The sequence below is a fragment of the Fragaria vesca genome, linkage group LG2 (assembly GCF_000184155.1).
Source record: "Fragaria vesca subsp. vesca linkage group LG2, FraVesHawaii_1.0, whole genome shotgun sequence".
Taxonomy (NCBI): Eukaryota; Viridiplantae; Streptophyta; class Magnoliopsida; order Rosales; family Rosaceae; genus Fragaria; species Fragaria vesca.
The window spans coordinates 19901614-19923825 of NC_020492.1; the positions used below are offsets into that span (position 1 = coordinate 19901614).

Below are 22212 nucleotides of genomic sequence, written 5' to 3' on the forward strand. Positions count from 1 at the left end.
ACTAACAAAAACTTACAAGTAGAAATTGAAGACTGTATCGAGCTAACTGATCACACTGAAGCATACAACTCCGGCACAAAAGAAAACCACCTGAAGCCACAAGCCCATCTTTCCGGCACTGACGGGCTCTTTGGGAGCCAATGCCAAGTCCTCCTGGAAACCTTGTAATACAGAATCTCAGGCCATGCATAGCAGCAAACACAGATTAAACCCTGATGCCAGAAGCAATAGAGATGCTCGTAATGATGGTAACAAACTGACATTATCTTTCTACACATCATTTCAGGCACCCTCTCAATCTCCACCCAATTCTGGCCTTCACACAATTCCCAGATTTTCATGCTTCTCGAAATCCCATTCCTACCAATCCCACCAATCAAATACATCTTCCCTTTTCCTTCATCACTCACTAATCGAACAAAAACAAGCTCTCCAGGTAGTTCAATATTGTCTCTCCCCCACTTACCACTCTCCAAATCAAACTTGACAACTGAGAATGGCTCCGGGGTCGAAAAGTAGAGAGACCCTTTGAAATGAACACCTTGTTGATGATGATTGTCACTGAGAATTGTATCCAGTGCGCTGAAGTTTTGCCATGATTGGATTTTCGAATCATACACAAAGGTTCTAGTCTTGGTGGAAGAACCAGAAGAGAGCATGAAAATATTGTACCCAACTGGAGTGGAAACCAAAGTAAGGAGCTCAAAACCAAAAGGGTTGGTAGGGAATTTGATCACTCTGGATGACTTGGTCATGAAGTTACACACAACAAAGGAAGATGAGCTCGGCAGAGAGAAACAGAGCAGGCCATTGGAGATGGAGAGCAGAGAGACTGGTCCTGCAGCGCAGGGTAGCAATTCCGAGAGTGAAAGAGCGAACCTGCGCCACGCGCCGAGCGGCGAGTCGTAGAGAGGGAAGTGGGGGTAGCACTGGGGGTGAGAAAGCATGAGGAAAGAAGAGAAGGGTGAGGAACTGGAGGAGGAGGAAGAGTGCTTGGAAATGAAAGGGGGTGAGAATAACAGAGACTTGAAATGCTTGCAAGTTGATCTCAGCACCATAAACGTTTTGAGAGGCAGCATAGAGAGAATACGCTCCAGAACCTCCTCCGGTAAGTTGGACCATATTCCGGCGTCCATCTCCGGCGAGCTCATCAGAGATTTGAGCATATGGTTGGGATGGTTTTTGATTCATATGGAAAACTGGGGGCCCGCTTTGAGGAACATGAGACCTGGTCACCTGGTATTTTCTTTATAATTTTTTGTGGATTGGGGAGTTGGGGTGACAGAACAAGCTATTTCGGTTAATTTAGCAAATCGATAACACACTTTCACTCTTTTCGGATCAAGATGCTCTGAGTATTTTTAGTATTTTTGAAAATAAAGAACTTTTATTTAATAATTAAAAATTACTTTAAATATAAATGAAGATTTTTTTTTTCTACCATCAAATTAACTACCGGTTCGTCACCAACAATGATATCGATCAACCAAGAGGGTCGAGCTACTAACCAAATACTTCGCCATTACTGCGGGCAACAACTCCAGCAACAATATGAACCGCCTTATTTGCCGACCAGACTATTCCGGTAAAGCCAGACGGAGGGGTCATTTTCTTTCTAGCATCTTTTTAATCAGATAACCATTGACTAACCAAGTGGGCCTCTTCTTGGGCTGAAAAAAAGTGGGTTGAATTGGTGTCAAGTATGGACTGGATTTGTGACAAATTGGTGTCAATATGGATTGGTATTTCACAAATCCAGTCCTAGGAGGATTAAGATTTGCATACAAGATTTATATATAACAACCAGACTTCCTATTAGGGCGAGGAAATTGAATCATTATACCCAACGCGACGTTCTATATGGATTTCCGTTACCCATAGAAACTCCATCAACCTTTTTTTATCCCACACCCCCAAATCTCTGCAATTTTCTCAATTAGGGTTTCGCTTTTGCAAGAATCAAGATGCCGAAAAAAAGAACAGCGCTCAAGATTCCGGTGGCCGTGGAGCCCGAGATCTGCCCTGAGGCAGTGCGGGGGTGGACGGATGGCCTCGCCAAGTATAAGAAGAAATCTAAGATGGCGCGTGAGGCGGCCAGAAAACACTTGTCGGCCATGGGCTGGAAATTTTGGCGTGCACGGCAGAAGGGAGGTAACCCTGGCGATTTAAGGTACGAATCTCCGGCCGGAAAGAATTATTACTTGCTTAAAACGGCCTGCCAAGCCTGCGTGGACCCAGACCTCACCGGTGTCGAAAGCACCGGTTCAAATAGTAGTTCTGATCCTAATTCTCCTATGGAAGAGAAGCAAGAAACAATGCCAAGAAAGAGAGGCAGGCCAAAAAAGAGCGGAATAAAGATGAAAGTTGGTGTGGTATTGCCAAAGAAGAGAGGAAGGAAGAGGAAAATTGATGTAGTTACGCCGGAGGAGGTATATCAGAGCACTGAGATTGGCCCTGAGCCGGGAACGCCGGAGGAAGAACCTCAGATTATTGATTCATTGGCTTCTGATCCTGATTATATCATGGAAGAAGAAGATTGTAAGGAGTCAATGTGTTATACTGATTCTTCGCCCCAGAAGACGAAAAAGAGAGGAAGAAAGAGGAAGATAGATTTGGTAGCGCAGAAACCAGGGAAGGTTCTTGCACAGTTGAAGAGGCTTAGACTTGATGAAGAACATCCGAAGTTACAGATTCGGAGTCCGAGAACAATTCTTTCTTCTTTGATAGACAACAATTTTGTAATGCTACATGCGAAAGTGTACTACCGGGGGAGAAGAAGCGGTGACAGTCCGCTGGCGACGGGTCAAGTTACTCGTGAAGGGATTTTGTGTGATTGTTGTGCTAAGGTGTATGCTCTCACTGCTTTTGAAGCACATGCTGGTAGCACGAATCACAGGCCGGGTGCCAATATCATCCTCGAAGAAGATGGGAGGTCAATTTCGGATTGCCAGCAACAGTTGAAGAGTTTTAAGGATGAGAAGAAGGTGATTAAGAGTAGTAGTAAGTTTGACAAGATTGATGATTTATGCAGTTTGTGTCATAATGAAGGTGAGCTGATCCTGTGTGATAGATGTCCTTCTGCATTCCATACTAGTTGTTTGGGTTTGAGTGAAGTAACAGATGGCGAATGGTTCTGCCCGGCGTGTTCTTGTGGAATCTGTGGCAGTGGAAAACTTGAAGAAGGTAGTATTCCTGGTGAGATTAGGAAATGTGATCAGTGTGAGCATAAGTTCCATGTTGGGTGCTTGAGAAACAATGAAGTGGTTTGTGAACAGAATTGGTTTTGCAGTAGTAAATGTCAAAATATTATGTTTGGGCTTGAAGGGCTTTTGGGACAGCCAATATTGGTGGGTGACAACAATCTCACCTGGACACTATTGAAGTCTTCCTCCACTAATAGGATAGACTCCAGAGAAACTCAGAAAAAGCTCAGAGGGGCTCTTAATGTGTTGCATAAGTGTTTTGAGCCGTCTGTTGATCCATACACACAAAGGGACCTCGTTGAAGACATTGTGTTAAACAGAGAGTCGAACCTGAGGCGCTTGAATTTCCAAGGGTTTTACACTGTGCTTTTGGAGAGGAATAGGGAAGTGATTTGTGTGGCTACTGTGAGGATCTATGGGGAAGTGGCAGAAGTACCTCTTGTGGCCACTATGTTCCGATACCGGAGACTTGGGATGTGTCGAATTTTGATGAATGAGCTGGAAAAACAGCTCGCTAAGTTGGGAGTTGAGAGATTGGTTTTGCCTTCGTCTCCTGCTGCACTGGATACATGGACCAACACTTCGATTGGGTTTTCTGAGATGCCTGAAGCTGAAAAACCACAGTTCGTTAATTATTTTTTCCTGTACTTTACAGGCACTATCATGTGTCATAAATTTTTGAAGCAGAGGAGTGCTGCAACACAATCAACAATCCCAGTAGAAAACATGGAACTTGATGACTCTTCTGGTGGCATCTCTGTGATAACACAGGCAGAAGGCTGATAACATGTTTTTATGACATTGTAATATAGGCATTTATTTTTTTTACAGAATTAATGTATATTGGGAATTCTTTGACAGAACAAATCCTCTTTCCATGTACCAACAATTTTTTTCTCCTTCTCATTTCGTATTATTTTTGTGCTTTCTATTTTCATATTTGATGCAGCGCAACGCTGGATTTGAACAAAATGTGTAAGATTAATTTGGACATGCATATCACATGTTATCCTAAAGTAACTAGGAAATCATTAAGTATCAAATCAAGTACAACATGGATCCAGAAACTAGTCTACCTCTATCCATGTGATAGTGTATTAAGGGCATGTGATAGTATTAAGGGCACGTTTACTAAACCTTAATGAGATTGATAAGGAATAGGAGAGAGAAGGAATGGGGAGAGGAGGAATGGGAGAGAAGAGTCATTCCCACCTTAATGAGACTGATAAGGAATAGGAGAGAGAAGGAATGGGGGAGAGAAGGAATGGGAGAGAAGAGTCATTCCCATTGTGTTTACTTGTTATCAGGAATGAGAATTAATACCCGAAGTGATTCTCATTCATGTGTTTACAAAAAGAATTAAATTCAGTTTACCCCATTGTGGTTTAGAGGTGAATTCATGTTAGTCCCTAAACTTTTAATTTCATCAGATTACCTCCTGAGCTATTCTTTTTCTGGTAATTTAGCTTCTCAACCCTCAAAACGTTATCACACGTCATCAAATTTCAACGTCCAAATTGGATGGAGCATAAGTGATTAGAAACGGCAGACAGAAAAACAAGAGCTTAGGGGGTAATCTGATGAAATTGAAAGTTTATGGACTAACATGAATTCACCTATAACCACAATGAGGTAAACTGAATTTAATTCTTACAAAAACATAGGAATTGGAATCATGATAAGGTTAATTACAAAAGCACCTATGAGTATAAATGAAATTAAAATTTGGGAATGAATAGGTTTGCTTATGGGTATTTTTGGATTATCAATAGATGTTGAAGACAATTTTGGAATGAAAAGTTGATTCAGCCATCATCAGGAATATCAATACCATGTCCCCCCTCCGAAATCAAAATGGAGGAGTGAATCCTGAATGTTTGGTGGGACCCATGCAACTTTCCCTTTCCCATGGTAAATGTCTATAGACAAGGAGAAAGGGAATAAATCCTGACTGATTCATTCCCTTTCAGGGTTTAGTAAACCTGCCCTAAGTATTGGATCAAGAATCTTCCATTAGTATTAGGAATCCTCCAATAGTTGGACTACAAGAAAGTCCTAAATTGTGATGCATTAGGATTTTAAGATACAATACTTGATTCTTAAAGGAAAATATTTATAGGAGAATCACTTAGGACTCGTATAAATAAGAGGCTAGGGCCTTGTCATCACCACGAGTTACATATATTGTGTATTGTCTATTGAGATGCTTAAGGTGGTGACTAGCATAAGACTTCATCCTCAATTCATCATTGTTCGTGTTCTTGCATCAATAGCAGCTACTATGGATATCAATGGTGTGTTTAAGTACTTTGATTTATGTGTCGTTGTTGTATATAGATCTTACAAATGAGTATAGGTTACGCTTGGAACTTGGTGTCTCACGGTCTGGTTGAAATTTGCTAGACCCTCATTTGAATTGTCATCATATTTTGAATTGTGATCAAGATGGAGCTATTGAGATTCTAATCATGAGACAAACGGAGATGGCTTAAATTAAGCTAAAGTGAAGATTGTTGGAAAAGTGTTCTCTGTGTTCTTGCATCAATGGTAGCTAGATATCAATGGTAAGTTTAAGTACTCTGATTTATGAGCTAATGAATTTAGATCTTACGTACTTAGATCTTACAAATGGTATCTCACTGTCAAGTTGAAGTTTACTGGAGCCCCATTTAAGTTGTAATCACAAGTTTTGAAACAAGATGCTTGAATTGTGATCGAGGTGGAGCTATTGAGATTCTGATTGTGAGACATACAGAGATGGCTTAAATCAAGCCAAAGTGAAGATTCTTGGAGAAGTGTTCTTTGTATTCTTGCATCAATGATAGCTATGGTAAGTACTCTGATGTATGAGCTAATGTATTTAGTTCTTACTAAATTATGAGTTGATGATGTACTTAGATCTTACAAATGGTTTTAGAGCCTAGGTCAAACTTGGGATTTGGTGTCTCACGGTTGAGTTGAAATTTGGTGGACCCCCGAATTGTAATCACAAGATTTAAAATTGGATGCTTGAATTGTGATCGAGGTGGAGCTATTGAGATTCCGATCGTGAGACAATTAGATATGGGATTTAATCACGGCAAAGTGAAGATTTTTGGGAATTTTTTTGTGTGTGGTGTTTTTCGTGTTCTTGCATCAATGGTAGCTACTATGGATATCAATATTAAGTTTAAGTACTCTTATTTATGAGCTAATGCATTTAGATCTTACACATGGTGTCGGAACCCAAGTTACGCTTGAGATTTGGTGTCTCGCGGACAAGTTGAAATTTGGTGCAGCCAGTTTGAATTTTGATTATAAGATAAGTAATTGGATGGCTGTGATCGAGGTGTAGCTATCCAAATACCGATCATGAGACAATCACATATGACTTGAATTACGCTAAAGTAGAGATTGTCCTAAAAGTGTTCTTGGTGTCTTCGTGTTCTTGCATCAATGGCATCTACTATAGAAACCACTAGTATGTTTACATACTCTGATTGACAAGCATATGTATTTAGATATTCCAATATCATAGACGGTAAGATGGTGTCTTGCGATCGAGTTGAAATTTGGTGGAGACCTGTGTGAATTGTGATTAAAAGATTTGAAATTAGAAACTGGATGCCTGTGGGGTGGAGCTATAGAAATTCTGATTGTGAGACAATCAAATATGGCTTGAATAACGCTATAGTGGAGATTTTTGGAAAACTGTGGCTTAGATTAGAGCTCTGAAATTCGACATCAAAATGGTGAAAAGTCATCCTTGAGTCATACACACTAATTACGGCTAAAGTGAGAGAATAGCAACATTATTTGTGACTCGTGTGTGTGACCCATTAGCCGCTGAAACATTATACTTCAACAATGGTGAGATTTATTAAAATTACTAGGTTCAAATTTCTTATATATGTTTTTTGGTGAGATTTCTTTCCGAATTTGATGCAACACATTTGTGCCGGATTTGAAGTGGTCTATGATCACATTATTACAATCCCAATAGTCACAATCACAAAGCCCATACACCTTGATTCGAATGCTGTCGACATTGATTGAAGTTTTATCTAAATTTATTTTTAGTAGCATGGAAGAGGAAACGTTCAACATGATCCTCGATACAAATTAGGTAACATTTTCTTCAACTATAGTATATCAAAATGATTTTGTTTTATTTCATACTAAACCCTCATCTGCTGTCGTTGATTAACTTGATTTCATACTAAAATGATTTGCTTCCCCCTAGATTCTAGTAACTTAGTTGATCATTAATCATGTTGGTTTCCAATTTAGTACATTGTAGATTTGTAGTGTCACTTCATTGAAACTTTTTAAGTGTCAAGTGACTTTTACTAGCAGAGCTGTGGATTTCTTTAGTTCTTCTTTTTCTTTTCCCTTTCAAAATCGAATTCCAAGTCCCAGTAGGACTCGTACATAGCTCTATAAAACAGAAAACCAGCCAGTCGGTTCGTCCCCAAATCAAACAACTCCGCGTCCCCTTTAATCCCTCTCTCTCTCTCCTCCCCCAATTTCCGTCTTAGGGTTTCGCCCAAGAAAACCAAGATGAAGAAGAAGAACGCCTCCGTTCCTCCCCCTCTGTTTGTGAAACCCCAACTCTGCCCCGAAGCAATTCTACAATGGGCCAACTCCGTCGGCAAGATCAGCCGCTCCGATTTGACCGAAAAGGCCAGAGCTCACCTCTCCGCTTTGGGTTGGAAATTCTGGTACAAAGCCAAGTCCAACGATAAATTCGAGTTGCGCTACGAATCTCCCACCGGAAAAGTACACTACTCTCTCCGAAGCGCCTGCAAAGCCTGCGTTGAAGAAGACGGACTGTCCCTTAATTTTAAGGACACCGCCCTAAAACCCAAGGGCACCGCCCTAAACCCCAAGGACACCCTGCCTATTGTTGATGGTGGTGAGTTGGCAATAGTAGTGCCTCCTGAGAAGCCTAGGAGAGTATCAAAGAGGAAGCTTGATGCATTAGAGGAGCCGGTTCGGAATCCGAAAGCGAAAAGAGGCAAGGTTCTTGCGGATTTGAAGAGATTGAGAGATGAGAAGAAGAGGTGTAGGGATGTTAAGATGAGGTCTAGTGATGATAAGAATCATGATGAGTGCAGTGTGTGTTGTTATGGAGGGGATTTGGTTCTCTGTGATGGGTGTCCCTATGCTTTTCACGCAGGCTGTGCTGGTTTGGGTGAGGTGGGAGATGGTGATTGGTTCTGCCCATCTTGCTTATGTGGGGTTTGCGGTTGTGGAATATTGGAGGATGATGTTGTTGCCAAATGTGAGCAATGTAGGGAGAGGTATCACTTTGGGTGTGTGAAGGATTCAGAGGAGGTTAAGGTAACTGTGGATGGGAAACTGTTTTGCAATAGGAAATGTGAGAGTGTGAGTTTGGGGATTAGTAAGCTTTTGGGGAAGGCTATTGTGGTTGGTCCTGATAATCTTACTTGGACTTTGCTCAAGTCATCTTCAACTTGTGATAGGGACTACTTGACTAAGAATTACAGGCAGCATAAGTTGGCTGTGGAGGTGATGCATGAGTGTTTTGAGCCGAGTCAGGACCCTGAAACTAGAAGTGATGTGGTTAATGATGTGATTTTCATTAGGCAGAAGAAGTTTCGAGGGTTTTATACCGTGGTTTTGGAGAGGAATGAGGAGGTGATCAGCACTGCTATGGTGAGGGTTTACAGAGAGGTGGGGGAAGTGCCGCTAGTAGCGACTAAATTTAAGCACCGGAGACTTGGGATGTGTCGAATTCTGATGGATGAGCTAGAGAAACAGCTGGTGAAGTTGGGAGTTGAGAAGCTGGTTTTACCTTCTGCTAAAAGTGCATTGGATGCATGGACTAGACTTGGGTTTTCAAAGATGACTACTGATGAATCATTAAGTTTGTTGAAATATAGATTCTGGAATTTCGCAGACACTATCATGTGTCACAAGCAATTGAAGCAGCAAAAGACCAGTGCTGAATATGAGGGGTCTGCTTGTGCCATTTCTATAGTAACGCAAGGCCTGGAGGTTGATGCAAGTGAAGAGGCTTGTACTATGGATATTGACTATGATTATGATTTCATGTTGGAGGATGACTGTAAATTCTTGACATGGTACACATCTGGATCTAAAGAGATTCTGGCTGTCTAGGAGATGTAATTATATTTGACCCTTAGCTGAAATATATGTGAAGCAGTTTTGTTGATAATGAGTATGTGTTACCACCTGAAAAGATAATGAGTACGTGTTAACTGTATTTTCCATGAAATTTGAATTCGTCTCGTTCTGAATTTGATGCAACACATTTGTGCTGGATGTGAAGTGGTCTATGATCAAGTTATTCCGAACCCAATAGTCATAATTTGCAATTTTTTTGGCCAATCTCATACAACAGAGAGCTTTATTTCAATGGAAAAATGTGTGTTCTCTTTGTTTTTATTTTGATCCGTCTGGTTTCACACAAAAAAGTTAAAAAACTACATGTATATACAGTGAGCACAAGGTAAAATGTGCTTGTTATGGTACATGTAAAGCTACAAGCAGAAAATCAGAAACTCCAGGGTAAAATAAGTAAATGCATTTCCCTTTCTGCCGAAATGGAGCTCCATTTCTGCCAACTTCTGATTACTCATTTCTCATAAATCCGGGGCAACTACAGCTCCTGTCAGTCACTCCAGTTATCCACATCCTTAACAGGTCCTTCATCCTGCATTTCCATCCAAAGATGTATAAAATATTACTATATTAATAACTTGGGAACTAAGTTCTAAACAAACTTCAACAAATAATCATGTTTACTACCTCATCAGAAATCAATCTGGATGGTGACCATACTAGGATTTGTCTATCATTGCCACCTGTGTATAGTTCCTGTAAGGAAAGACTCGTCAGTTAAACAACTCATGCAGTTTCTATTGATCAATAAAAAACAAAAATTTATACATAAGAAAGCATGAAACATCAAGTGTCATCATTCAGTCTTCTTCGATGAATCAGGAATAAGAATCCATATTTCTACCATTTAATATCTTCTGCTGTTTTAGTGAGTTATTCTTAAAGCTGATTCAGCAGCGCCATGTTTTCGCCCCAGTATGAAATATGATATAAGAAAATAATTTCTAGCTCTAGTTCATATTTTCCATCATATATTTGAGGGGCAATCAATAATCCAAAGATAATAATGCGAACTTGGGGAATAGATAAATTCAACATGGTTGGAAAAGTTTCACTCTTCCCATTACAGGATAGGGAATCATTGAATGGCAAAACTGCCTATTCAGGTTTATAAAGCATTTGTTCAGAAACTATTAAGAAAATACAACTTCCAAAAGATGATTCAGCTTTTACCTGATCCTGCAAACTAAACCAGCAACAGTTCACATGTTCATAGTGACCACGAAATGTCAGGGCCGTCCTACCTGACCACATGTCAAATGCCTAAAAACCCAGAAGTCAAGAAGTTAGCAGAAATGGGTATATTTTCAATCACAAACCGATAAATTCAAACCTACTAGAACGCATTACCTTCACAGCTGTCATGCATGGAACAAAAGCAAGTGGTGAATTTGGGCTAGTGGCCAACTGTATGGGCCTGCTTGTCTGCAGGCGCACAGTTTCAAAGTTCACCAACGTATTGCAGCCAGATTCTATATCCCACAGTCTTAGTCTTGAATCAGAACCTAAAAGGCAGAAGGGTGAACCCCTGATTATTCCTTCATTACCATTATGCATAGGGAAATGAGTTTCAAACTGACTTGTTCACTACAGGAATAAAACTTCTAAAGGACATATAAGGTGAACCTTCTGACATATTAATTTACCTTAGTTATTTTTTATACGCTGATTATAAATCTGACAGTGAACATAATAGATGATTTAAGGTGACTGTTAACTTTTAACTTGGAAATCATCAGCAATATAATAGTGCTATTAACCGATGGATATATTTAGAAAAGGACAGGGTGAACCAAGACACTAAGTATTATTACGTTAATTCCATTAATTTGTATATAGAATGCCAATTTGAATGGGTTCACTATAAAGTATATCAAACTTCTAACTTATTAAAAAACTCTACCTGCACTTAGTAGATACATGCCGTCATCAGTAACTTTTAACCCAGTAACAGCACCATAATGAGCAGTAGCACGATCCTGACTAGACAACATTCCTGGATGTAATCTTTGCTTCATAGATCCCTTTAGGCTTTTACTGGTGGATGATTGCTTCACACCATTTCCATTAGAATGTTTCCTTTGCGGTGCCCGTGCTTTTCCTAATGAGCTTTGACCAGCCAACACGGGCTTAACTGTCGGACCCTGAGTAGAACAGAGCAGATGTTACAATAGAACAACAATCAGCCTTCAACATAATAACATTCAACAATTACTTAGAAAAATATCCTAACAATCTAGTACACCACTACCAGCTTCAGTTACAATTATATATGCACTAATGAGCATGCATCCACACTATAGTTTGTACTTTGCAATGTTGATCCTGTTATACTTAATCATCATAAGAAGATAATAGTTTGGATCTCGTCATAAAACAGTCATATGCATACTCAATACCAACAAGTTAGCCGAAGTCCATATTCAATAAAAAAGGAGAAGCACAATACAAAGGAAATGTTATAACCAATCTTTCATAGCATGAAATATAATAAAAGCTTGTAATGCCATAATGGTGACCGAAGAGGAACTGATTCCTGAAAGACATGTCGAACCATTTGAAAAATGAATAATATGCATAAGGCATACAATCAGAGAAGGTGACCACGATAAACCTGTTTAGTAGTATCAAAAGCAATGGCTTTCCTGCGGCACAGAAAAGAAGATAACCTTATTTGCAGAGGAGCGTTGCAGGATTGGAGGGCGTCTGCCAAGCTGAGACTGGGACTGATCTAAAACAAGAAAACATCCAGCACGTCTAATGTCCCAAAATCGGATTGCACCATCACATCCCCCTGTAACCAAAACCCACTCGCTAGAAGTAGACCATTCCACTGTCATTACACCATCTGCCGTCATCAAAACAAATACTCCACTTATGAACCTCGAAATGATCATCAATTCCTTCTAGGGTATAAATTAAAATTCGAAAATCTAAATATTAATTCAGCTAGGGCACAAGAACTGAATCTTAGCTATACAAAAATGAATTGTGATCATACCGCGGTGACCGGACAAAGTGTGAGCAAATGCTCCAGAAGCAATATCGCATAGCCGAACTTGCACGTCTTCAGTCCCAGCAGCAATCAACATATGAGAAGTTGCCAGTGAAGACATGGCAGTCCTGTAAACCTTCCCCGGCATTTTGAAATTCATCACCACCTGAGTCGTATTCGTATCCCACACATTAACGTGATGATCATAAGACCCCGTCACAAACAGTCCGGTGTCCACCGGATACCAAACCGCCGACGACACCGCGTACTTGTGCCCGTTCTCATGTTGCTTATCCACCACGAAAATCGCCTTGTGCTTTGAAATAGCTCCGCCGCCGTCGTAATCCGTGCCGCGCTGGATGTCGTACACGGCGGCCGACGCGTCGGAGGCGCCGGACAACAAGTAGCGCCCCTCCGTCAAATCGACCTGGATTGATGATGATACAATTTTTTTACAGCGGTGAATTGAGAATTTATTTACAGCTCTCGGAGTGGAGTGTTTGTTTACCTGGAGAGAGTTGATGGAGCCGCGGTGAGGGGAGACGATTTCTTTCTGATTGGAGAGCTGGAGCGTCTGGATCCGAGTTGACTTGACCCGATTTGAGAACGAACTTGGGCGGAGCTTCCCCACTTCTCTGTCGCCGATTTCCCGCCACATTTTCGGAGCATCTTCGACAGAATATTCTCTATCTTATATGGTTTCCGATTTCGTATTCAGTACGTCAGCTCCCCAAGAACTTGACCTGGTTTTCTTCTCCTCTGCTTTGGGGTTTAAGAGGAGGCCACTGCCATGGATGAGGTCTTCAGTACGACCGCCGTGCCACGTGGATGGTACCGCTGACCAATGGATATATGAGGGCAATTTCGAAATTTTGGTGTTGGACTCCACAAAAGCCCAAGTACGATTGGGCTTATGATCTAGTCAATACTAGAAAGAATGGTATCTGTAAATGTGTACGCAACAATACCATCTTCAAAAACATAATGTAAATTCTTATAGGATTCGAAACTCGCATGAAATAAATTGGTGGAATCATGTCATTTGGATGTTAACCTTTCAAGTTTCAAGTTCCAACATGTATACTCATTTCATCAATTTATGGTTCAGACAACCTGAAAATTCATTTTGAAGTCTTGGATGTAGATTACTTTTTAAAGTTTCCTAATAGATGTTATGATCATGCAAGCAACACATAAAGAAGGGTTTAGAATGACTTATTCAACCACTAAATAGTTTTGGAGACAATCCACTATTGAAATGTACATAGCATTTTAATGCCAGAGTTCATATATTGGTTATAATTTATAAAGCGAAGCAGTTCTGGATCCTTTCCCATGAAATGTAAGTAATGAACAAACAAATTTATAGAAAAATATATAAAGTACCAAAAGCAAGAAACTTATAGATTTCAAGTCCTATTATAAACCTTCAAAATTCCAACCAACAAACAAGAGCATAAAGGTTAACTAGCACTTCAAAATTGCCCCCCTGCATCATTCACCCTTCATTAAAAAGTAAAAACAGTCTGCAATCAATTTTGATCAGCTCAGAAAGCATAAACTCTATGCATTATCATCCTAAATAACTTCAACCTCACAAGTTTCTGAACGCTTCTGAAATGTTAAAATTTCTTCGCATAACTTCTTAGCTCTCTTTGGTGTGAGATACACATAAGTTGAAACAGTAAAGTTACTCAGAACTTCACCGTGCTTAAGCAAATACCTGATTGCTTCCCACTCCTCCTTGTCTTCCATGAAACTGCTCCATGAGATAGTCTTGAGGTGCGACGACAAGCAATCAGGCACAATTAGTTGTGGATTAAACGGCGCGAATCCTTGAACATATCTCTCATTAAGAAAACCTTGCATATAATCTGCATCCTTCCATTTGGGGTGACTAGTATCCAAGGCACGACACTCTAGATTAGGTGATCTCCTTAGAAACTCAGTCAACCAGACAAGGCTACTAAGCTGAAATAGCTTCAATTGCTTCAAATTCTCAAAAACAGGAAGAGAACATGCCACAAGATCACAAGGAACTGAAAGAGACAGATATGTAACACCGGAAATACTACTCAGCAACAAACTTCCCCGCGGACTCAAACAATCTGCGAAAGGGAGATCAATCTCGGCTGTTACCTAAGAAGTCACATTCTGTAAAACATAGTTCGGCAAATCCTTAGCCGGGCCTTCGATGATAAGGTTTTCGAGATTTGGAGCATTGAGAGCAATTGTGGAGGGTTCTTCATCATCTCGGATGGCGAATCTTGTAGACAATGTCTTCAGGCTAGGCATACAGTTGTGGTAACTAAAGAAAGGTTGTTTGCCAAAACTGCCATTTATACTCATGTCTTCTTCAACTTCTGCAGAGTTGATACAAAGAAATCCCATCAAGTCACTAAGGGACTTGAGATTACTTGGGAAACAACCTTGAGCAATGCTACGTTGTGAAACCACTTCTTGAACAAGATTTGTTTCGTAAATAAAGACTTTTTCAGACAATTTCAGCTCTAGCTTCCGAAGATGATGATCGGCAACAATGCAAAAGTCAAGCTCAAAAATATCATTCCTGCTCAGAGTGAATGTCCAGGGTTCGAAAAGACAGAAATCCTTGTATTCAAATCCAAAAGAACAACACAAAAGATGGAATTTTTCAATGTGTGATGAGTTGCGTACTGAAAGCATGCGATCTATGAATTTCCTCAATGCACGCCATCCTCCAAGTCCACGAAAATCTGTCTGATCAAAATCCAAGCTTGGAACAGAAAACCATAGGTTGTTCCATCTTGTAGACAAAACAGTAGTACGCACCGCATGTATAGTTGGAAGGAACGAAAGTATGTGACAAAGGATTTCATCCGGCAATTCACTTATCCTATCTTCTTTAAATCCCTTGACTCTCGAATTCTGATGGTCATGTTTGGTAATTCTACTCCACTTCTTCATCGTTTTCCTATGCTCTCGTTGAAAAATTGCAAACCCAGAGTTCCGGGATATCTTATATACGAACTTAGGGCGGTGTTCCACTAAGACATGCATTAGGGTTTAAATAGCCAGGCTCATACTAGTTTTACTAGGGTTTCCTTGTTTAATTAAATAGCAAAGCTCATAAACTGAGTGTATTCAAATCACAATAACTGTTTTCTCAGAAGTCACAACAATCTCAAACTAGCCCTAAATCAGGTCGGCCTTCTTGTTCAACCGAGATCCATATTCAGTCTAGGAAAATAAAAGGTTAAAAACTAAAACTAAAACCATGCATTAGGATGGTGGTGAAGATGCTGCTATCATATTTGGAGGCCAAGGGAGCGCTGTTGGTAGGTTTTAGTATTAAGTCAACTGTGAAGAGCAGTTTACTTGTTTTGTTTAATACTTAAGAAACCATAATTGAAAAGGAAAATAATTCTTACACACAGTCACATGAAGAGGTGAGATAGGGACTCCAAGAAAAGAAAAGCAAGATTGCAAGAAGGCTGAGCTTGAAGAAGGACTCTCTTCAGGCTCAGCTTAACAATGGTGGTGTCAGAGGTCCATCTGCACAAAGCGACGAAACGACATGCACAATTTCTTAGAACACTAGGATCTCTGGTGACATATCAGAGAAAAAGAAGACCACCCTTCACGTGTTTTTCATATGAAAAACAAACACAGGTAATTTGGGGAGAGGTAGTTTTTATAAGAAAAAAGGGGTTAAATACTGATTTGTGTTAATGCCAAAAATCAAGCAGGATATGAATAATTAAGATGCGCCAATCTCGTAGCATGGTGTTACCTGTAGAATATTGGGGGTATTGGGTCTGCTAGTTCTTCTTGAGCAACGTGCTTGTTTTGATGCCAAAGGAAGATCTCAAACAAGAAGACAAAAAAGTATGTAATATATAGTTAGTTCAGTAAAGGATCATAATCTATAAACTAATGATGGTACCATCATGTACTGTTCTTTCTTAATGTTAATCTGCTATATACTAATCCATTCAAAACTGGGTGATTATAATAGAAGTGTTTCAAAGCTCCCATCTTGGATAGTGGAAGGAAGTGTGGAACTACCACAAGCAGCAATGACTAATTTGAAATTTCAAAGCAATGACCCTAGAGGCCTAGACACAAAAAGGAAAAGGTGAAAGTTACTGCAAAGCAAACCCAGGTAAAAAAAGTTAAAGAAAGCTAATGCTGAAAACACTAACTGGTGGATTGGATTTTGTGATCAAGTCAGTCCATGTAGTCATGGCCTTGGACATGTTATCATCAAATCATGTGATGACAGTTGAATGACGAAGTAAATGAAAAAAAAATAAAAAACCAGCCAGCCCAGACCTTCAACCACTACACATGATATTGCAGAAGCCAGCGCCTATCAGCCCTATCCAGCTAATTTGAATTCACTGTTCCTACATTGTAGTGATATGGGCACCTCTATTATTTTCTGCCAAATTGAGTTCCTTATATCATTTGGAAACACCCAGAGAAAGGAAAATACTTGAATCTATCTAAATATTTGAATTTTCAACCTAAAGCTGTGTTCTTTAATCCAACACCATTGCCAACCTACCTATGAGTGCTCAATTAACTTTCTAAAAACCCACCTATGACCTAAATGTGTCTCTTCAATCAGATTTGCCTATACTAGTAAACTTTCTGCACACTACCAAAAAGTCAGAAGATGAAAGGTAAAAACTAAAAAAGAGAAACCAACAAAAACCCCACATCATTGAACCCAGCTACTTAATATTGCTTACCCTATTGCTTGTTTTCCCACCATCATCACACACATACTTGGCATTGGGTCTACTCAGCTTTGAAAACCCCCAAAGATTCCAAATTTCTGAAAACCCAGAAACCAACCAGGCTAAAACCCAGAGAGACTAGTAGCTTTCTCACTTTCTTCATATAGCTACAAATCACTGCTTGGCCTCTGGTTTTGTTTCTTTTCTTGGGTAATTTCATTGTGTCCTTCCTTCTCTTTTCAAAGGCTTGGTCTTTTCCTATAAATCTCTCCGCTTTTATTTTCACTGTCTTTACATGTGTTTTCTAGTACTTAAATTTTGTTGGGTTGCTTGTCAAACATTGGCATTTCTTGTTCGTTAAGGCCTATGCTACCACAGTGTGGATCTTACATGCTTGGTTTGTGTTTTCATAGTAGAATCCGTACATTCTCTAATGGTTGCTAGCTTAATGGCAGAGACGTGTTTTGGCATGAAGCAAATCACAGAGAAGTGAGTTTTGTTGGGTCATTTTGTGAAGTATTGAGTTGGGTGAAGGGAGAAGTCCTATTTTGGGAGAAGATGTTGTGTGCTTGTTCAGGAGAGCAGTTCAAATTTGAAGAGCCGCCGCAGTCGCCGGAGTCACTGGCCACCAGGGACTTCTCGGCGAGTGGCCTTTCTTCGAGGACCACCGGAGATTGGGACTTGGGCTCGAAATTTGATGACATTCAAGTTGATGAGGCTGAGTCCACTCTCAAAGAAGCTCTCTCTTTGAATTATGAGGTGGGTTTTTTTTCTTTGTTTATCAGCTGTGTTTTACTTGAGAATGTAGTTACTTCTTGTTTCTTGGTGTTAATTGGTGTGTTTGTTTGTTGTGAATTCAGGAAGCTAGGGCCTTGTTGGGGAGGCTTGAGTTCCAGAGAGGGAATTTTGATGCTGCTCTTCAGGTGTTTCAGGGTATCGACATAAGGAACTTAACCCCAAGAATGGCCAAGGCCATTGTCGAGAGGATTAGGCACCGGAAACCGCGTGTGAAAGGCGATAGCTATGTGATTCTCAATGTTATGTCCTTGCATTCTGTGAGCTTACTCACTGAGGCTATATTGCTCAAGGCAAGATCATTGGGGGAACTGGGAAGGTTTAGAGGTATTGCCTAATTTCTCATGGTATTAGTGTATGCTTTTGTAGGAAGTTTTTTGTTTCATAAATGTGAGATAAGTTAGAATTGAATAGTGCATGACTGAATGTTAATATGCTTGTTAATTCATCAGAGGCTGCAAAGGAATGCAAAGTTATTCTTGATACAGTTGAATTGGCATTGCCTAATGGAATGCCTGGAGAAATTGGTGAGGACTGTAAATTGCAAGAAATGTTTCACAAAGCACTTGAGTTGCTCCCAATATTTTGGACCAAGGCAGGATATCTTGAAGAAGCGATAACTGCATACCGCCGGGCTCTGATCAAGCCATGGAATTTGGACCCCGAGAGGTTGGCTGGTGTGCAGAAAAGTTTAGCTTGCACTTTACTCTATTGTGGTGTTGAAGCAACCCTTCCACCTCAATTGCAAGTATGGGGTCCAACTACACCCAGGAACAATACAGAAGAAGCAATCCTGTTGTTGGTGATACTTATGAAAAAGGTGGCATTGAAGCAAATAAAGTGGGATCCAGAAGTTATGGATCATCTGAGTTATGCGCTTTCTGTTACCGGACAGTTTGAGTTATTAGCTAATCATTTCGAGCAGGCCATTCCAGGGTTGTACGGTCGAGCTGAGAGATGGTACTTGCTTGCACTTTGTTACAGTGCCTGTGGACAAAATGAAGAAGCACTCAACCTTTTGAAAAAGGTTGCAGGCTGTTCCGAAGCAAGGAACAAGCCTCATTTCCTTTCTTTTCTCTTGGGAGCAAAGCTATGTTCCCTAGCTACTGCTCATGCTCATGAAGGGATAGAATTTTCGCGTAAAGCTATTGATTTGGTCAGTGATCAGTGCGAGCATTTCATGGGTCAAGCACACAAGTTTCTTGGTGTTTGCTATAGCGGTGCAGCAAGAGCGTCCATATCTGATTCTGAAAGAACTGTTTTTCAGAGAGAGTCATTGAACTCTCTAAATCATGCTGCTCTTAATTGGAAGGAGGATCCTGATGTAATGTTTAGTCTTGGCCTTGAAAATGCCGTGCAAAGGAATCTAGATGCAGCTTTCAGTCATACAATGAAGTACTCAGATATGGTGGCTGGCAGCTCAGTAAAAGGCTGGAAGCTATTAGCCCTCGTAGTTTCTGCAGAGCAACGATTCAATGATGCTGAAGCCATAGTGGATTTTGCTTTGGACGAATCAGGAAGAAGAGATCAATTAGAACTGCTCAGACTGAAAGCGGTGCTTCAAGTTGCTCAGGAACATCCCAAGCAAGCAATAGAAACGTACAGAATGTTGCTAGCTTCAGTTCAAGCACAGAGGAATTCAAAAGCAAATAACTTAGAGCAAGGAAAGACCTTTGATCCTGAGGTTTGTATTCCTTAATTCTCTTTGAGGCACTATGGTTTTCACTTCATCTCTTTAAGACTCTTCTTTGTTCTGCAGGCAATTTTGGATAGAAATTTGGAAAAGGAAGCCTGGAGAGACTTGGCAGGCATTTACACAAAACTTAATTTGTGGCCTGATGCAGAAATATGTATCAACAAAGCCAAGCTGATTGAGTTTTATTCTCCCCAAAGTTGGCATACGACAGGTACATAGGAACTGGCTCCTTTCTTGTGGTTTATGTCGATATATAAAAGATTCTTGTTGTCTAATCCCCTTACACATTTGCAGGTGTGTTATTTGAAGGTCAATCCAAGCTCAAGGAAGCCCTCATTTCGTTCTCAGTATCATTGTCAATAGAGCCAGATTATGTCCCAAGCATCGTTTCAACTGCAGAAGTATTGATGAAACTCGGTACTGGATCACTCCCTATTGCAAGAAGCTTTTTAATGAATGCTCTGCGGTTAGAACCAACAAACCATGAGGCTTGGTTGAACCTCGGACAACTATCAAAAATGGAAGGCTCTTTGCAGCAAGCAGCAGAATTTTTCCAGGCTGCATGTGAGCTTCAGTTGTCCGCTCCGGTGCAAAGCTTTGTGTAATGATGGTTTCGCAGTCAGTCTTGAGCATACCGCTTCAAGAGTAATAGACTTACTACGCATATCTAAGTATTATAAATGTACAGTCCATCGTATCGAAATCAAGGGTAACTTAAGATCAGCACATCTTGGTCATTGTTCTAGTAGTTTCTGTAATCGCCTGAGTAGCTGTTTTACTATGTCTTGGGCAGCATCAATAGAGAATCATTTGCTCTGTTCTTCTTGGAGACCTGTATCATTGTATGCAAGGAAGGCCTACAGAAACTCAAATAAAGCTATAATTCATAATAAGCATTCTCGTAACTAGGTGCGCATGTAGCAGGGGATCCCTGTGTCCTTAGGATCCCATGATTGTTCTAAAGGAAGAGCCTAGATAGCTAGTTAAGATTTCTAGCTTGAAGTCCAATTCCAAATCGCTAGGGTAGAGTAACTATAAAGATTTCTAAAATTACACAACAAATTTGTTGCACATAACACATTATATGGCCAAACCAAGACACTGAAACAGCTTTTGTGATTCTTATTGTGTTCCTCAACATTCCATAAACAAGTAAATTACATTGAGGGTTGAGCTATGGAGATATGGAATCTTTGGAGCTGGTAAAGGAGAAATTGGCAATCCACAGAATAAAGTTGAATCTCTATAATACAAACTGCAGCAAAAAACAAAGATAATATGTGAGAATGAAGGAATTATTAGAAGATTTGGGAGAAGTTCCAAAAAATTCATTTAGATTAATTTTCCAACAAATAGAAATTCAACATAAGATCATTGTTTAGAGAAAGCTTCTACAGTTTACCATGTAACATCGGCATTGGGTACTTACAAAAATGCTAGTTGTTGGAGAGACAAAAGGTTCAGCCTCATCCCATTGACCACTGTATAAACAAAACCAACAAAACAGTCAAACATATGAACTATCTGATTTATGCAGAGATGCACATTGCTCTCTGGTATCAAGAATACAATGGCAAGTGCAACAAAAGAACAGGGCATAATGACATCATTGTTGCTAGTATTCTCTCTGCACCATTCTAACTTATAACAGAAGCAAGAGCGATTGGCCTTGTAATCTAACTTAATAGTGCGGCTCACTCCAGCATCAATCTTCCAATAAGAATTAAGGTTTACAGTACCTTTAACACTGGTTCGCCTTTGTTGGAGTTGGCAGCTTGCTTTGCAATCGCCTGTTGCTGTGCACGTGCAGCTCTACCAGCTGCAGACTTTTCGAATTCCTCTTGCCTGCAATAACCATTACCGTGTAAGTAATTGATAATAACCACTTAACCATTTTCATCCTTAAAAAAGGATCACTATCGGCCTATCAAACTGTAATTATCTAATTACGACCCTTGAGAACTGTCAGAATCTGCACCCTCCTCTTTGTAAATATGCACATATTAATAAGCAGCTTTTCATTTGCAGTTCTAATCTGATTTTATGTTAACAAACAAAACCACGTTTCAGTGTGGAGCAGGATTGTACTTAAGGAATCATCATTTAATGCCGACAATGGGCTTAATGTAGCAAAATATTTTGATAGAAGTGATGAAGGCGGTAAACAAGATGATCATAATGCACTACGTCTATTTCTGATCAAACGATGACATACCAAGCTCTCAGACTCATATGATCAACTCTATAAGCAGCTATATGAATTTTTTATAACTGATCACAACATGTTTCCAGCCTTCACTATTTCATCTAATCTCTCCATTCCCACGTTCAAATTAAAGAGCAAAGAAACAGAAACCAGCAGCCTCTTAAAGTCTTAATCCACAATTCACATCATAAAACAAAATTAATTGCAAACGAATTTCAAACTCTAATCAATATCAAAATAATCGATTACAAACAAGTCAAACCTTCGTTGGGCAGCTTCAGCAGCTTTGGCAGCAACTTCCGCCGAGGCTAACCTCTCTTGTTCTTTCTTCTCTTCGCTATGGCCTCCACCGAAACAGCACATCAACCCCATTCTATTTCGCTTTGTCATTTGACTTCTCCTTCCAGACTCCTTTATATACTTCTTCCTTTTTTGGTTCGTAAACG

General features: G+C 40.0%; 5 protein-coding genes and 1 non-coding gene across 7 annotated transcripts; 2 read left to right on the plus strand and 4 right to left on the minus strand.

The window, feature by feature from the left end:
• Nucleotides 1-16: 16 nt before the first annotated feature.
• Nucleotides 17-1166, minus strand: LOC101312404 (F-box/kelch-repeat protein At5g43190-like). The gene has a single exon (XM_004290921.1). The coding sequence runs from the start codon at nt 1164-1166 to the stop codon at nt 51-53; it is 1116 nt and encodes a 371-aa protein (XP_004290969.1). The 3' UTR covers nt 17-50.
• Nucleotides 1167-1964: 798 nt separating this feature from the next.
• On the plus strand, nt 1965-3986 carry LOC101295781. The gene has a single exon (XM_004292709.1). It carries the CDS (start codon nt 1965-1967, stop codon nt 3984-3986), a length of 2022 nt encoding a protein of 673 aa, XP_004292757.1.
• A 5652-nt stretch (nt 3987-9638) lies between these two features.
• LOC101312690 (DNA excision repair protein ERCC-8-like) lies at nt 9639-13111 on the minus strand. The gene is made up of 8 exons (XM_004290922.1): nt 12854-13111; nt 12352-12772; nt 12020-12198; nt 11254-11494; nt 10701-10855; nt 10524-10613; nt 9978-10046; nt 9639-9882 (listed from the first exon to the last, which is right to left on the minus strand). Exons 1-8 carry the CDS (start codon nt 13001-13003, stop codon nt 9841-9843), a joined length of 1347 nt encoding a protein of 448 aa, XP_004290970.1. The 5' UTR covers nt 13004-13111; the 3' UTR covers nt 9639-9840.
• An 812-nt stretch (nt 13112-13923) lies between these two features.
• Nucleotides 13924-15291, minus strand: LOC101296067 (FBD-associated F-box protein At4g10400-like). The gene is made up of 2 exons (XM_004292710.1): nt 14535-15291; nt 13924-14384 (listed from the first exon to the last, which is right to left on the minus strand). Exons 1-2 carry the CDS (start codon nt 15289-15291, stop codon nt 13924-13926), a joined length of 1218 nt encoding a protein of 405 aa, XP_004292758.1.
• A 2336-nt stretch (nt 15292-17627) lies between these two features.
• LOC101312984 (tetratricopeptide repeat protein 7A-like) lies at nt 17628-20188 on the plus strand. Its single transcript, XM_004290923.1, has 5 exons — nt 17628-17828; nt 17930-18191; nt 18317-19523; nt 19638-19771; nt 19855-20188. The coding sequence occupies exons 1-5, from the start codon at nt 17628-17630 to the stop codon at nt 20163-20165; spliced, it is 2115 nt and encodes a 704-aa protein (XP_004290971.1). The 3' UTR covers nt 20166-20188.
• Nucleotides 20189-20565: 377 nt separating this feature from the next.
• On the minus strand, nt 20566-22148 carry LOC101313273. Of its 2 annotated transcripts, none has more exons than XR_184009.1 (4): nt 22029-22148; nt 21300-21405; nt 20990-21041; nt 20566-20815 (listed from the first exon to the last, which is right to left on the minus strand). It is a non-coding gene; the product is annotated as an uncharacterized LOC101313273 (transcript). The 2 variants fall into 2 exon arrangements; XR_184010.1 differs by having other exon boundaries at nt 20647-20815; nt 20963-21041.
• Nucleotides 22149-22212: the final 64 nt, after the last annotated feature.

What these genes read in the sequence shown, in the direction of transcription:
- LOC101312690 (XM_004290922.1), bottom strand. Translation starts at nt 13,003, where the DNA reads ATGTGGCGGGAAATCGGCGACAGAGAAGTGGGGAAGCTCCGCCCAAGT. An exon ending in GCTCCATCAACTCTCTCCAG is followed by an intron (nt 12,773 to 12,853) that starts GTAAACAAACAC and finishes TCATCAATCCAG; the next exon opens with GTCGATTTGACGGAGGGGCG. An exon ending in CATGCATGACAGCTGTGAAG is followed by an intron (nt 10,614 to 10,700) that starts GTAATGCGTTCT and finishes CTGGGTTTTTAG; the next exon opens with GCATTTGACATGTGGTCAGG.
- LOC101296067 (XM_004292710.1), bottom strand. Translation starts at nt 15,291, where the DNA reads ATGAAGAAGTGGAGTAGAATTACCAAACATGACCATCAGAATTCGAGA. An exon ending in CGAAAACCTTATCATCGAAG is followed by an intron (nt 14,385 to 14,534) that starts GCCCGGCTAAGG and finishes TGTCTCTTTCAG; the next exon opens with TTCCTTGTGATCTTGTGGCA.
- LOC101312984 (XM_004290923.1), top strand. Translation starts at nt 17,628, where the DNA reads ATGTTGTGTGCTTGTTCAGGAGAGCAGTTCAAATTTGAAGAGCCGCCG. An exon ending in CTCTCTCTTTGAATTATGAG is followed by an intron (nt 17,829 to 17,929) that starts GTGGGTTTTTTT and finishes TTGTGAATTCAG; the next exon opens with GAAGCTAGGGCCTTGTTGGG. An exon ending in CCAAAGTTGGCATACGACAG is followed by an intron (nt 19,772 to 19,854) that starts GTACATAGGAAC and finishes ACACATTTGCAG; the next exon opens with GTGTGTTATTTGAAGGTCAA.
- LOC101295781 (XM_004292709.1), top strand. Translation starts at nt 1,965, where the DNA reads ATGCCGAAAAAAAGAACAGCGCTCAAGATTCCGGTGGCCGTGGAGCCC.
- LOC101312404 (XM_004290921.1), bottom strand. Translation starts at nt 1,166, where the DNA reads ATGCTCAAATCTCTGATGAGCTCGCCGGAGATGGACGCCGGAATATGG.